Source organism: Mesoplodon densirostris, chromosome 12, assembly GCF_025265405.1.
Source record: "Mesoplodon densirostris isolate mMesDen1 chromosome 12, mMesDen1 primary haplotype, whole genome shotgun sequence".
Taxonomy (NCBI): domain Eukaryota; kingdom Metazoa; phylum Chordata; class Mammalia; order Artiodactyla; family Ziphiidae; genus Mesoplodon; species Mesoplodon densirostris.
Genome location: NC_082672.1, coordinates 70,601,288 through 70,617,294, shown reverse-complemented (window position 1 = coordinate 70,617,294; position 16,007 = coordinate 70,601,288). Strand labels below are relative to the sequence as shown.

The following is a 16,007-nucleotide window of genomic DNA, read 5'->3' as shown; positions in this document are numbered from 1 at the left end:
AAATGATTGTTTTCATTATCCCCAAACTCCCAATTTACATTAGTCAGGCCATGTTATCAAGCATATAACATTGTACTAGGAATGACATGACCCAGACCTAATCTTTTGCCCATCAACTACCTCTGACACTTTGACAAAGAATATTACTAACTTTCTATAAAATGGTATAATAATGACCCACTCATCTCCCAGGACAGTGTACAGATAAAATGAAATGTACCAAAACAATCCAGAAAGTGGAAAAAAATATTTGAAAATCATATATCTGATGAAGGAAGTATACCCAGAATAGATAATGAACTCTTACACCTCAATAATTAAAAGATAAATAACTCAGTTTAAAAAAATGGGCAAAGAATTTGAATACACATTTCTCCCCAAAAAAGATACACAAATGGCCAATAAGCATCTGAAAGGATGCTCGACATCATTAGTCATAGGGAAAGGCAAATCAAAGCCACAATGAGATACCACTTCACACCCACTAGCATGGTTAGAATCAAAAAGTGAGATAATAACTAGTTCTGGCAAGGATGTGGAGAAATCAGGACCTTTATACACTGCTGGTGGGAATACAAAATGGTACAGCCATTTAGGAAAACAGTCCGACAGTTTCTCAAAAGTTAAACACAGTTACCACTTGCCTCAGCAATTACACTCCTAGGTAAACCCAAAAGAAATGAAAACAAATATTCCACCCCCTCCCCCCAAAAAAAACCTGTACACAAACACTATGGCAGCATTATTCATAATAGCCAACTGATGGATGGATGGATGCATGAACAAAATGTGGCATATCCATACAACAGAATATTACTCAGACATAAAAAAGAATAAGTACTGATACAGCTACAACATGACAACATGAATAAACCTTGAAAATATTATGCTAAGTGAAAACAACCCATCGCAAACATTATGCTAAATGAAAGCAAGCAATCACAAAAAATACAGAAAGGATTTTATAGTTAGCATGTATTATATTCAATCAACCAACAATCCTACCACTGGACATCAGTTTTCCTTTTCAGACTTCCTTATTATCAACTATACTGCAATGAATCTTTGAACATACATTTTTACAAACTACTGTGATTATTTCTTTAAAATATACTAAGAAAAAAATGGAATTAAATTTGGGAGCATAGACATTTTTAAGTCTTTTAATAAAGATTACCAAACTGCCTTCCAGGGTAAGAGTTACATCAATCTGAATTTGTACTTGCTTTGCCTGTTTCCCCATAATCACCACTGCTAGATATTATCATTCTTTTTTACCTTTCCCAAACTGATAGGCAAAAGAATAGTATCTCATCAAAAACTATATTTCATGTGAGACAACATATTTTCAAATATTCACTGGCCATTTTATATGTTTCTTTTGTGAACTACTTATTCATAATTTTTGCATAGCTTTGCCACAGTACTTGACTGCATTGTTCACTTCTCAAATAGGTATAGAAACATTTAACAAGATTTATCTTTATTTACTAATGGCAAATACGATATGCCAATTTATTGTCAATATGTTCAATTCTATCGAACTGACAAGGCAGTAGACAAGTATTTATGTCTACAGCCAACACACTGTTAAGTATATACAGACAGAAACTCAAACATAAACAAACTATGGCTTGAAATTTTTTTAAAAGTAGATCATAATCATTACCCTGTATTCAGTAAATTCATCTAACTGGAACATGAATTTTTTTTTCTCTAATTGTCTTTTTATTTCTAATTGCCACAAACCAAGATATCCAAACATTAAAATAAAGAAAGCAAAATTGATCAATGAATCAAAAGTAATCCATTTATCTTTTAATCTAAAAAATTAAAAGTGAGGAACAAAACAAATATATACAGTATAGAAATTCCCAAATTTCTCATTATAAATATATACCTTGTGAATCCTTCGAATTAAGACAGATGCAAAAAACCGTAATATAATTCTCAGTTCATCAACAAAGGACTCATCATCTGTTACATCCCTTCAATTGAGGAGAAAAGCAAGCATTTAGAAGTTCAAAGAAATACACAGCTTCCCCTTCTAGAAAACAAGAAAAGTCTAGAACAGACTTTTTTCCATTTACTTACGCTATTTTTTTAAACAAATAATGCATTACAGTATAGAACAAAAGAAATGTACAAAGAATAGAAATCTCCCATAATTCTAGAACCAAGACATAATTACTGTTAACTAAATTATAGTACATATTTCCCTGCAGACATTCACATGTACGTGGTCATATTTTTAAGATCATTTTCTAAACATAATCAAAGAAATATCTAAGAAATAAAACAAAGAATAATTTTGAGAAGCAACAGAATTACAAACTAAATTTTAGATTAGTTTAAATATTTCTAGATTAATAATATAAACTAATTCTAAAAGTAAGGAAAAAAAGTGCGTGTTCTATTTGAAAAAGAAAATAAACTGAAACTCAACTGTTTTTAAACAGAAATTTTGACAACCTTCTCCTGAGTTTTCCTGTAGCCCTGAGGTCCCTAGAAGAATAAGGATACTTCCCTAATCAAAGGCAAGAAAGAAAGGTACGTATAATGGTGATATTCTGAACTTGAAGATGATGCTACCTGTTAAGTCCCTTGGTAGAATAAGGAAGATAATTGTATCAATCATGCTTCCCACTATTAACTCCAAGGAAGGGGATATCACAGCATCAAAGGAGAAAATACAGACTTTAACATTTACAAATACAGCCATATTTTATGTCTGAAGAGTCATATTGTGGGCGTAGGGGTGGGGCGGGGCCGCGGTGGGGAAGTTTTAAAACAGGATTCATTTTACAAAAGGCCTCACCATCAACTTTACTTAAGTGGCAAATGCCCCATATTTAAGACAGACTCCAATGTAAAAAATTAATTTATATAAGCTTTTCAGGAAAATATGCCATATAAACTGAATATTAAATTTGTTTTAAAACACTACAGGTCAACTCAACTACTAGCATTTTTTTTTTCTGGCCATGCCACGTGGCTTGTGGGATCTTAGTTCCCTGATCAGGGATTGAACCTAGGCCCACAGCAGTGAAAGCGTTGAGTCCTAACCACTGGACCACCAGGGAAGTCCCCTACTAGCATTTTTAAATTAGGAAATTCAAAATATACTGAATCTATATAAAATTTGGGTAGTTATCATTAAATATTACATCTGTAAGTCATACAGGTTTAAGCGTTCAAATACATAACTAAATACATGATGTTTATGTAAGGGAACATCTGTTTTATTAAATGATATAACTTGGGATTTCTGATTGTCAAACTATACTTTTTTTTTCAGATCCATATCCTGCTAAGCATAGGGCGCTTGTACATCCACATCAGACACCAAAAACAAAGTTACTTTGGAAAAAACATATTAATTTTCCAGGAAAATTCTATTGAAATTAACTTTCAATTTAATGAAATATCTGAATATAAATTTTTCCTGTAAATGTACAACTATTTCAAATGTAAAAAGTGCATACAAAATAGTAAATCACTCCTACAATTAGGAGTCATGAGAAATTCTACAAGTTACTTGAGGACACGGGGAGGGGGAAGGGTAAGCTGGGACGAAGTGAGAGAGTGGCATGGACATATACACACTACCAAATATAAAACTGATAGCTAGTGGGAAGCAGCTGCATAGCACAGGGAGATCAGCTCAGTGCTTTGTGACCACCTAGAGGGGTGGGATAGGGAGGGTGGGAGGGAGATGCAAGAAGGAGGGGATATGGGGATATATGTATACGTATAGCTGATTCACTTTGTTATACAGCAGAAACTAACACAACACTGTAAAGCAATTATACTCCAATAAAGATGATTTTAAAAAAAAGAAATTCTACAAGTTAGTTCTCTATCAAAAAGTAGCCTAGGTTCCTCTTTGCTATCACTAAACTGTTAATTGATGACCTAATCAATGGTTCTTAACTGGGACCACTGTGCCTCCCAGGTAAATGTGGCAATCTCTGAAGACATTTTTGGTGGTCACAACTAGGGGAAGAAGGGGTCCCACCAGCATTCGCTAGGAAGAAGCCAGGGGTGCGGCTAAATACCCTATAAGGCACAGTACAGGTCCCCACAGCAAAGAATTACGTGGTCTAAAATGTCAATAATGCAAAAATTGAGAAATCCTGGCCTATACTGAAAACATATCATTAGCACACTTAACTTAATGGTATTCACTATACTATAGAAAAAAGGTCTTATAGAAAGAACTTACCTGTACCAGGGGTAAATGAAGTTTTCCAACACTAATTCAAGAACCTGCATAAAAATTATTTTTCAAAGAAAAATCAAGTTAGTTAACTCATTCTGGGAAAATAAACTCTACTACTAAGAAATATATAATAACAACTAAGTTTAGTATCCCATATATTGACATCTAATATCACAATTTCACATGACAAAATGTATATGTCAACTTTACATGGTTGTGATGATGAAAGAAAACATATGAAAAAATACTTTGAAAACCATAAAAAAGAAAAATTACTATTAAAATGACACACATTTTTTTTGACACACATTTTTAAATATTCCTATGATTTAAAAAATTTTTAAAAAACCTAAATTGTTCTGACTCTGAAGCTTCACTGAACCAAAAACGTTCTATGGAAATAAGGAAAATAATAGGCTAGTCTTTTGCATTCCTCACCCTCTCTGTAAGTCAGTATTCCCAGAATAAAATGAAGAAACAAATATAAAAGACTTATATAAAGGGTTAAAATTAGGTGTCAGTGATTATCTTTGAAGCGAGGATAGTGACTAGAAGGGAGCATGAGGGGTACTTCTGGGTGCTAATAATGTTTTTGTTTCTTGATCTGGGGGCTGGTTATATGAATATGCTCACTTTTTGAAAATTTTAGCTGTACACTCAAAATCAAGTTATATGTGAAAAAGTAACAAAACAAAACAAAAGAAATCCTGGGTGTTAAACCTTCCATTCCTTGAGCCTGGGTGGAGCAGTATAGTTTAATTTTTAAAAGGACTTGTAGCAGTGAGCATCAACTTTAAAAAAGACTAGGGAGGGAATGAAACAATATATCTAATCTGACTATATACCTTCTCTGCAGCAGTAATGAAGACTGTGGACTCTCTAAATACTAAGGTAACAAGATGTGGATTTTTTACTAAAAAAGTAAGCATTAGTGATATCACCTGTAAAAATAAGATACATACATATAGACAGTGTTAGGACACAGAGAGGAGACTAGAAAATTTACCATTAAACATTTCATCTTATTAATATATTATTCCCTCAAATTCAATCAGAAGCCCTACTAAGTTTACATCCTAAGTAGCTCTTTTCTACAGCTCCACTGTTCAGGTCCTCATCTTCTCATCCCTATATATAGCAATAGCCTCTAAACTAGTCTCCTTCCAAGCTAGCTCCCCTCCACCCTCCATAAAGCTGCCAAAGTGATCTAAAACATGTATTTGACCACATCACTCCCCTGCATGAAACCCTCAATATATCAAACCACAACATATCAAAGTAAGACAAGTGGAGCTGCACTGATTGTGAAGGGGTGAGAGAAAGCTGTTTGCCAGCCCCTGTGACCATCCACTTCCTTTTCACCTCCCACTGCATCCTGTGAATCACATCTGAAAACTCTAGTTAGGCAATTTGAAAATCACCACTGACTTCCCATCAATTAAACCCCTTCAGCGTGGCCTTTTAAGTCTTCTGATGATCTGATTTCTAAAGGGCCATGTAAAAATCAGTTAAGAACTAAGGCAGTCCTGGGTTTTAGACTGAGTTCTGCTACCAACCAATATGATACCTGAGAAAATTATTAAAACTCTCTAAACCCTTCCTTTGGTAAAACCACCAAATCAATAATAGCACCTACTTCATAGGTTGTATGATTACATGAATAATGCAAGTACAGTGATTAGTACAATATCTACTATACAGTAAGTGATCGATAAATACGAGCTAATAGAGTCTGGTCTCTTCGTTGCCCACAACCTCCTTCGCATTTCACCCTCCAGTTTGCTGAACACTCCACCTTGTTTCAAAGCCTCTCTTTCCTTCCAAAAGCTCCTCCCACACCCTGAAATACCCTTTCCCACACTATCAGGCTGATAAACTTCTAGTTATATTTCCTGACTGCTCCTCTCAACAGTTATGCACTTCTTCCTCTGCACTAATGATACACCTTGTACATTTCTTCCATTATAGCCTGCATTACATTATATTGTATATGTCTGTTTAAATGGCTATCTCCCCTCCTAGACTGAAGTTCCCAGAAGAAAGGAACCATACCTGATTTCCCTTTTTATTCCTAGGGCCTAGTTCAGCTCCTGCCTACAGCAAGATCTCAGAAAATGTTTTTAAATATTGGAGCTAGTATTTATTGAACACCAATATGTGCCAGGCACTAGGCTAAGAGCTTTACATCAGTTTTTTCAATTTTTAAGAAGAAACGAAGTGTCAAACTACAAATAATACTCTTCCTAGAAGTCTTGTCTTCAACAGACCTCAAATCTGCACTCTCCAATAGAAATATAATGTGAGCCACATATATAATTTCAAATTTTCTAGTAGCTACATTTTTTAAAAAGTAAAAAGAAACAGGTGAAGTTAATTTTATATCTTATTTAACCCAATATACCCAAAATATTATCATATATGTAATCAACATAAAATATATAATAGGATATTTTACATTTCTTTTTCCTTACTAAGTCCTCAAAATCCAGTACATATTTTACATATACAGCACATCTCAATCTGGACTAACACATTTCAAGTGTTTATCAATAGCCACATGTGGCTAGTGGCTACTACACTGGACAGCACAGTCTTAAATCAGGGAATCTGAAGGATGAAAAAGAGCTTACAGAAGAAATGAAAAAGAAAAATGCCAACAGTTTAGCATTTATGCAGCATACTTTTAGCCAAAGAAAGATACAAACTGGGAAAAAGGACAATTAAGGCAGGATTCAGATGCCTAATGTTATTCTTCAACTAATTAGCATTCAGTTTAATTCAATACATATCTATCAGGTACCAACAATATATCTGGCACCTGCACTTGGTGCTGGGAACAAATGAGACCCATTCCTTGCCTTCAAGGACTTGACTGCTTTCTCGGATGGAGAGACCAAGTCTCTCAAAGAAATAACTAAAACATGATATGTTACCAAAAAGGTACATATAAAATGTGACTGGAACAAAGATAAGAGAACATGCTTTCTATTCCTACACTATGGAGAAACACTGAAATGTATCTGACTCTCTGCTCAAGTTAGTGTCAAAGATGGGGTCACAATTCAGTAAGATACACATTGGCTCCTTGTAGCTCAGGTCTCCTCTGGAATTACAAAATGGTTATTTCTACTGTCCTATAATAAAAATGACGATTTTTATAAGAGGTAAACAATAACTAGGTAAACAGTACTTTTTTTTGGCTAAAATGTCCATTTCAATTAGACATGGGATTCAAAAACATTTCTAGTTTACCATTCAAGTTGTATAACAATCAACTACCAACCAAGAATTGATTAGGCAGCATATATTAAAATGCTCCATGATTAAATTTTCCATAGGTATTTAATACTTTCTGCTTGGGTATACATAGCAATTTTATTTAAATCAGTTACCTCTGAGAGAGATGCATCAACCTTGGAAGAAATTTTCAGGTCTAGCCATGGCTGGTAGTTCTCAAGTAGCAAGGCAGGTCTAAAGAAAATCATACAGTTAAACTGCTTGAAATCCAAAATGTAACTGGAATGATCAACAAATTAAAAGTGTTTAACATACCTATGTCGTTTACATTTCACTTTACCACAAACAGCACAGCTACGACCTTGAGGAAATAATTCCTGAAGTCCTAACTGCTAAAAAAGGGAAATGGGGAGATTTGTCTTTACTTTATGTATCATATTTACTAAAGAGAATCAACTTTCCAAAAGTTTGTTAATCAATGTACGAATTCAAAGGACATGATTTTTTTTAACTAATATCTGCTTTAACACTGAAACCATTCTTTATAATAAATAGTACTTGCTATACCAAACTGCCAATAGGAAAAAAATACCTAATGAAATGCTTTACAATAACTAAGCCAAATTTTCAAGCTTAAAATTAAAGTCAATTGTTACGCTCACTTACTAAAAAAAAAAAAAAAATCAATCTATATTTGAAAATGATACTCTACTGCAAAGGTATAAGAAAAAACTATTTTCTATTTCTCCAAAACTTTGAATTCAATGAGGGAGAAGACTCGTGATAACTAGTAAGGTTCCTGACCAAATACGGGGTATCACCTTCAGCTGTGTTTCCTCTGAGTAGAAATATCAACCAACCTGAGATGAGGGACTACAACAACTCGGAGAATTTTCAAGGAAGACTTCAAAGTTCAGAAACACTAATTATTTTCGTTAAAGAAATATTACTGGTTTGTTTCTATGGAGCAAATAAACATTTAGGGAACAATTAGTTCCCTGTTTGTGTCTGTGCCTCAGAATCACCTGGAAGGCTTTTAACAGGTCCTAATTAGAAGGCCCTAACCCAGAACTATTCAATCAAAATCTAGTGGTAGGGCCCAAGAGTCTGTACTTTCTTTGGAAACCTCTGTTTTAATTCACTGTCCTCATAGTTAATATGCAGTCAAAGGACACTCTAAAATTGTGGAGCCCAATTTTCTGAGAATTTTCTATTTTCTTTCTATAGCTCCTCCTGGGAGACCTCTATACTTTAAAAATAAACATATATGCAAATTTCACTTTAAAAATGTTCTGATGTCTTCCATTATTAAATAATAGCAGATGTATTTTTTAAGAATCACTGCTTTAACATGCTTTCCTGAACAATATCGAATAGCACAGGGTCATACCTACTAACTCTTTTAAAAGTAAGAACACATATATTTTACCTTGGGTTTGTATTTTATCGTGAAGAATATATTTGGTAAGAGAGAATCAGGTCCTAACGAGCAGTAGAATGTGACAACTCCAGCAACAAATGACCAGAAGATCATTAAAACGTGCAGATACCTTAGAAATAAAGGAAGGTAATTATTAGAACCAAAAAAAAGCATATAACCCTAATTTGTCCCTTCATTGATTTCACAAGTTTTTAATTAAGCACCTACCATACCAGGCTGAAGCAACTTCTCCAGTCATGATTTTCTGTAATGTATCTACTAACTATAAGAATCACAGAATGTATATTTCATTAACTGTATAAAGAGGTATAAATTCTCAATATTTCATAATTTGGTACCTAGGTTGTCCTATTTAGCCAATACCACATTTTTCCAGAATACCTTCTAATGACAGGGTAGTATTCAAACCCCACCAAAATTCTGATTATTTTTCATTAAATCAATTTTACTGAGTGCCCGTTTTGTGCTACATAGTACTAGGCTCTAGGGATACAGTGAGGAACAGCACTGCCATGGTCTTTATTTGCATGGAAAACACTGTCTGGTAGGTATAACAGGTAAGTAAGTAAATACAATACAGGGTGATGATGTGTTCTATATTAGGACAGAGAAAGTATGCATGATATGAGAACTCCTCGGGCAAAATACACAACCCAAACTTGAAAAGACAGAAGAACTCTTTCCAGAGGAAGTTGTGTCTGCGGAAAACCTTAAGGAGTGAGTAGGAGAAAACCAACAGAAGAGGACAGGGGAGAGGAAGGTGGGACTGGGGGAGAGGAAGGTGGGACTGGGGAAGAGGCAGGGGAACTCAAACTGGAGAGAACTACGTGGGCGAAGATCTGAGCACAGTTCCAAGGAAGAAGTGGCCTTGAGATGAATCTAGAAAAGCCAAGCCAAAGCCACATGACACAGTGTCATAGAGTAAGCCATGTTAAGGTGTCTCGATACGGCCAGCCCTCACAGCGCACAGCTCTGACGTGCACACATTTCAGTTGCCGAGACTCTGTGAGACACCAGCCCCCCAAACATCACAGTTCCAATTCTAATCACCAAGTCACGGCTGTTAGCTGTGCAAACCATACAGTACAGACTTTGGTGGTAGCTCTTCAGGCCACAAACCACTAAGTAGTGAGAAGAGAATGAAGCCAATCCACAGAGAGAAGCAGGAAAATCCAGGAGGTGTAGAAAGTATTGGCAGTATTCCAAACCCTGGTTCTATGTGTCTCTGAGGCCCAGCTACACTCCAGTTCTTTCTGCACTTACATAATCTCTCCATGATTCCCCTCTTTGCCCAACCTAGTGTGAGCTGAGTTTCTTTCATCTACCATCAAGAGTCCTGAGTAATGCCCAGCAGACAATGAAGAGTTTCGAGAAGATTTTAAGAATTTTTAAGAGTTTTAAGAAAAAGAGTAGTATCACCAGATGATCAGTAGACACTCAGGCGGCAATATGGAGAATGGCCTAAAGTGGAAACGTGCAGGCTAATTAGAAAGCTGCTGAAGTAATTAATCTAGGAGAGTCTACAGATGGCCTGTACCAGGGAAGAGAGTTAGAAATAAAAAGAAGCTGACTGTTTTGAGACATCTAGGAGGAAGAATTAAGGGGACTGAGTAGTTGATTAGATGCAAGGAGAAGGGAGAGATTAAAAATCAGTTCCCTTTGGACATGCTGAATTTCAGATATCTTAAGACATGTCAAGCAGAAATGTTCCATAACCAGCCAAATATTGGGTAGTTTAGATCTCTGCAGAGAATATGGCTTGGAAATTACCAGCATAAAGATCACTGAAGTCATGGGAACGAATGACATGACCAGGGAAAAGCTGCAGAATGAGAAAAGAAGAGAACATAATACATTTAAGAGATAAGCAGAACAAGAGGAATCCGTAAAGGAATCTAGTAATTAGAAGAGTTGAGAAGACAACCGGGGGTCAAGTCAAAATGGCTGTCAAGATAAAAAAAGAAAGAAAACATTTCAACAGGGATGAAGTAGTTAACATGATCCAACAGTTGTAAAATAAGGTGAGACAGATTGAGAAGTGTCCGTCAGTTTTAGCAACAAGAGGGCCACTGATGAACTAGGCAAAAGCAATTTTAGTAGAATGGTAAAGGACTGCAGTGGATTGAAGAGAGGTGGGGAAGTGGAACTGGTACATGTGGATAATTCTCTTTTTTTTTTTTTTTTTTTTTTTTGCGGTATGCGGGCCTCTCACTGTTGTGGCCTCCCCCGTTGTGGAGCACAGGCTCCGGACGCGCAGGCTCCGGACGCGCAGGCTCAGCGGCCATGGCTCACGGGCCCAGCCGCTCCGCGGCATATGGGATCCTCCCAGACCGGGGCACGAACCCGTATCCCCTGCATCAGCAGGCGGACTCTCAACCACTTGCGCCACCAGGGAGGCCCGATAATTCTCTTTTTAAAGGAAAGAAGAGCTAAGGTGTTAGCTGGAGAGGGACAATGAGGAAAGGTGTTTAGAAAAACCTGATCATATTTAAATGTTAATAGGAGAGAAGGAGAAAAGAGAGAAAAAGGTAGGAGCGAAAAGATAACTTGAGAGAATTATTTTCTCCTAGAGAAGACAGGAGTAGTCGGGATTCAGAGCCAAAATAGAAGAAATAGTTATAACAGGAAGAGATATCTCCTCCCCAATACCAGAGAGAAAGAATAGACTCTGATGAGAATGGAGTCAAACGTGTAGATTTCAAAACAGGAATTTATGATGGCCTTTAGGTGAAACAGGAGATGCTGAGAGTAAAGGGCGAAGGTGGCACGAACGGAAGTTCTAGAAGACTGGGGAAGTTCTGAAACAGCTGCTGGGAAGAAGTAAAGAGAAGGGTATCCTGGGGAACTGCTGAGCAGTACTGAGGCTGAAGAGTTAAATGTACAGGTATGGGATCTTCTCTAGCAACATTCAGTAACCAGGATATAAACACTAAAAAAAACAAGCAGCATCACTGATCCAAGATTTGGAGTTTGTCAGGTGAGTGGAATGTAAGGAAAGAGAGTCAAAGATACTGGCAATAGAGTGGTTGAAGTGATGGGCAATAGAATCTAAGCTAGACTGACCCCAAACTACATAGGAAAGTAAGTGACAACAGAAGAGGGACAATGGATAGGAAGAAGGCAGAGGAATCGGGAGGCTGAGAAAAGCAGGCTTTTCCGAATGAGAGAAGTAGGCACTGGTCAGCAAGTGGGAGATTTGATTTTTAAGATTTTACAGGTAGAACACTTTCTGGTGATAACCAGGGCCACCATATGGTGGTCCAAGTGGGAGACTGTACAGGAGTCACCTCGAGATAGACTAGCATATTTGATGGGCTACCTGCACAAACACTGAAGTCACCTAGAATGATGGCAGAATTTAAAATGGAGAGAAAGTCTATGAACCAGAAGCTTAGAGTACAAGTGACCTGGAGATCAGTGAGAAAACAGACAGATGGTAATGTTTCAAAGGAGTAAGAGACTTCTATTTCCTTGACAGAATAATTTGTACCAGACTTGCCTTCCCACCATAAACAACTATAAAACTGAACAAAACATGTGCAGCAACTGCTTTTAGGCACTGGATAACAGGCAATATACAGCAACAGAATCTTTAAGAGACAAGAAGCACACAAGTGAGTTCCACCTTGATCCCAGTTCTTTGACTGGGGACAACTGCCCAAGTGCAGCATGTTATAGAAAAGGTTACAGAAGATATTGTGAAGGTCTGGGATTTCAGAATTGGGGAATAAAGCACCAAGTAGTAAGAAGGCGAAGACAGATGATTAAAGATGCTTACGTATTACAGACAGTGACCAAGTAAGTGCAAAAGCTGTGAGACAAAGGCTGCACCACCCAACTAGATGAACCTGCCTGGTCTCCAGGCTTCCAGGGCAATTCTATACTTGAGAAACATCCACTACATACCGATTATTAAATGCTCTCACTCAGCACTTAAAACATAAACATGATGACTATTCACTCAAAAAACTGCTATGGCTTAATGTTGCCTGCAGGATGAAACACAAACCCCTTAAACCTTTATGGTCCCTTCCAAGCTGACCCCAACCCACCTTTCTACTCTTATTTCTTCTCATTCCTTTATACAAAGCTTCACTCCAACCAATACCATAACTGACATCAAGTTTTAAAGAAACATTAAGTCTGGAAATTAACTCAATAGGTTATACAGGTATTCACAGAGGAAATTATGAAATTCATGTCCATGGCCACTTACTGAAAATCATTTTGAGCTGGAGAGATATGACTCAGAATTCAGAATTTTTAGGATTCTTGAACAGTTTTATAGCATGTATTTCATAAATAACATAATGTAATATGTTAATGAGGTCTGATACAGTACTCCATAATCAGATATCAATATTTCTGCAGCAAAACATATAAACAATAAATAAATAAATAAGTCAGAAATAAATACTATAAATAGTCTCAAGTCTATTGAGGTCAGGTTTTGTTATTAAATGCCAAACTTAGGGGAAAAGTTACTTCTTCAGAGCTTTTTGGATCTCAGAATTACAGATTAGGAATTGTAGACCTGTGCTTAGACTGAATGACAATAAACACTACATGCAATATGTATACTGCTATAACTAGGGCAAGCAATAACTAAGGCATTATTTAAGAAGGAAATCTATAGCATTGAATGCATTAATCCTGTTGCTCTCAACGAAGGGTGATCTCACTGCCCAGGGGACATGTGGCCGTACATGGAGACCTTTTGATCGTCACAACTGCAGGGAGAGGGAGAAGGGGACTGTGGCACTTACATCACATGACTAGAGGCCAGGGCTCTGCTAAATACCTTACAGCATACAGGACAGCCCCCCACCACAAAGATTTATCTGACCCAAATTATCAACAGTGTTGAGGTTGAGAAACCTCCCATTAATCAGAGACAAAGAAATGCTGAAAACCATCAAGCTAAGCATTCAGAAGGACGGGGTGGGGGGAAAATGCAAATCCAAACACATTAAAAGGAAGGAAACACTAAAGAGAAGAACAGAAATCAATAATGTAGACAATTGGGCTTCCCTGGTGGCGCAGTGGTTGAGAGTCCGCCTGCCGATGCAGGGGACACGGGTTCGTGCCCCGGTCCGGGAAGATCCCACATGCCGCGGAGCGGCTGGGCCCGTGAGCCATGGCCGCTGAGCCTGCGCATCCGGAGCCTGTGCTCCGCAACGGGAGAGGCCACAACAGTGAGAGGCCCACATACCGCAAAAAAATAAAAATAAAAAATAATAATAATGTAGACAATAATGATAAGACAAAAAAGAAAATTAAGCTGGTTCTTTGGAAAAACTAATAAAATAAGCAAACCTCTAACTGGATACTACTCAAAGTTTTAGGGCACCAATAATTACTCTAAAAACCGATAATTAAGAGAAAAGTGTAAGTATTTAACCCACTTTTCCAATTTGAGATGTACTTCATTGTAACTAAATGCACCTAATGGAGGATGGACTAAAGCAATTTTACACACACACACACACACACACGAATTTATTTTTTTTTAATTATTATTTATTTATTTATTTATTTTTGGCCGTGTTGGGTCTTCGTTTCTGTGCGAGGGCTTTCTCTAGTTGCGGCAAGTGAGGGCCGCTCTTCATCGCGGTGCGCGGGCCTCTCACTATCGTGGCCTCTCTTGTTGCGGAGCACGGGCTCCAGACGCACAGGCTCAGTAGTTGTGGCTCACGGGCCTAGCTGCTCCACGGCATGTGGGATCTTCCCAAACCAGGACTCGAACCCGTGTCCCCTGCATCGGCAGGCAGATTCTCAACCACTGCACCACCAGGGAAGCCCCACACAAGAATTTAAACTAAAAACTACAGAAGGAATGGAAGAATACGAAATCATCATGTTGCATCCTATAATGAAGTAACTGATTCAGGGAGTAAATAAACGGTGAAACCAAAGAGAAAGTTTGTTGGGCAGTTGTCACCACCTGAATCCACAAAGTAAGGCAACTCCATCTAATGTGGAGTTATCCTGTGATGTGATGTAATAGGATGCACACAGCATCAGTGAAGTACTCTTGCACCAAATAAATAAATAAATAAAAATAAATCTAAATCTAATTGAGCCTATAAATCTAACTCCCTGTCTACAAAAAATATAAAGGTGCAGGTGAGAGTAAAAATAGAAGACACCACAAGGAAACTATCAGCAAAATCCAAGGTGTGAACAAATGACTCAGTTTCTTCAACAACTCAATAGCAAGGAGGAAAAAAAAGAGCGTGTGAGGAGGAATGTTCTAGATTAGGGTTGACAAACTATGGCTTATGGATAGCCCTCAAGCTAAGAAAGACTTTTACATTTTTAAAGGGCTCTTTTAAAAAATAATATGGGGGCCTTCGCTAGTGGCGCAGTGGTTAAGAATCCGCCCACTCTCCCTGGTGGCGCAAGTGGTTGAGAGTCCGCCTGCCGATGCAGGGGATACGGGTTCGTGCCCCGGTCTGGGAGGATCCCATATGCCGCGGAGCGGCTGGGCCCGTGAGCCATGGCCGCTGAGCCTGCGCGTCCGGAGCCTGCGCGTCCGGAGCCTGCGCGTCCGGAGCCTGTGCTCCGCGACGGGGGAGGCCACAACAGTGAGAGGCCCGCATACCGCAAAAAAAAAAAAAAAAAAAAAAAAAAAAAAAAAAAAAGAATCCGCCCACTAACGCAGGGGACACGGGTTCGAGCCCTGGTCCGGGAAGATCCCACATGCCACGGAGCAACTAAGCCCGTGTGCCACAACTACTGAAGCCCGCGCTCTAGAGCCTGTGCTCTGCAACAAGAGAAGCCACCGCAGTGAGAAGGCCGCACACCACAATGAAGAGTAGCCCATGCTCGCTGCAACTAGAGAAACCCCATGTGCAGCAACGAAGACCCAACACAGCCAAAAATAAATAAATAAATAAGATAAATTAAAAAATAATAATAATAATATGGGACAGAGACCTGATGTAGCCCGCAAAGCCGAAAATATTTATTCTCTGACACTTTACAGAAAAAGTTTGCCAACTCCTGTTCTAGATTACAAGACATTTTACAAAAGTTTAAGAAATGCATCAACTATATACAATGAGTGGACCTAGCTTAGATTCTGATTAGAACAAATGCACTACA

At 37.8% G+C, this 16,007-nt stretch overlaps 1 protein-coding gene across 6 annotated transcripts in view; it reads right to left on the bottom strand.

The window, feature by feature from the left end:
* Nucleotides 1-16,007, bottom strand: part of SNX14 (sorting nexin 14) — a 67,139-nt gene that overhangs the window by 42,177 nt on the left and 8,955 nt on the right. For 4 of the 6 annotated variants that reach the window (XM_060114289.1, XM_060114293.1, XM_060114295.1 and 1 more), the window contains exons 2-6: nucleotides 8,889-9,009; nucleotides 7,775-7,851; nucleotides 7,615-7,693; nucleotides 4,226-4,269; nucleotides 1,901-1,988 (exon numbers count right to left, since the gene is read on the bottom strand). In XM_060114289.1, coding sequence (XP_059970272.1) covers nucleotides 1,901-1,988; nucleotides 4,226-4,269; nucleotides 7,615-7,693; nucleotides 7,775-7,851; nucleotides 8,889-9,009 — 409 coding nt within the window. The remainder of the gene's footprint in view (nucleotides 1-1,900; nucleotides 1,989-4,225; nucleotides 4,270-7,614; nucleotides 7,694-7,774; nucleotides 7,852-8,888; nucleotides 9,010-16,007) is intronic. The other 2 variants (XM_060114290.1, XM_060114294.1) reach the window with 1 other exon arrangement.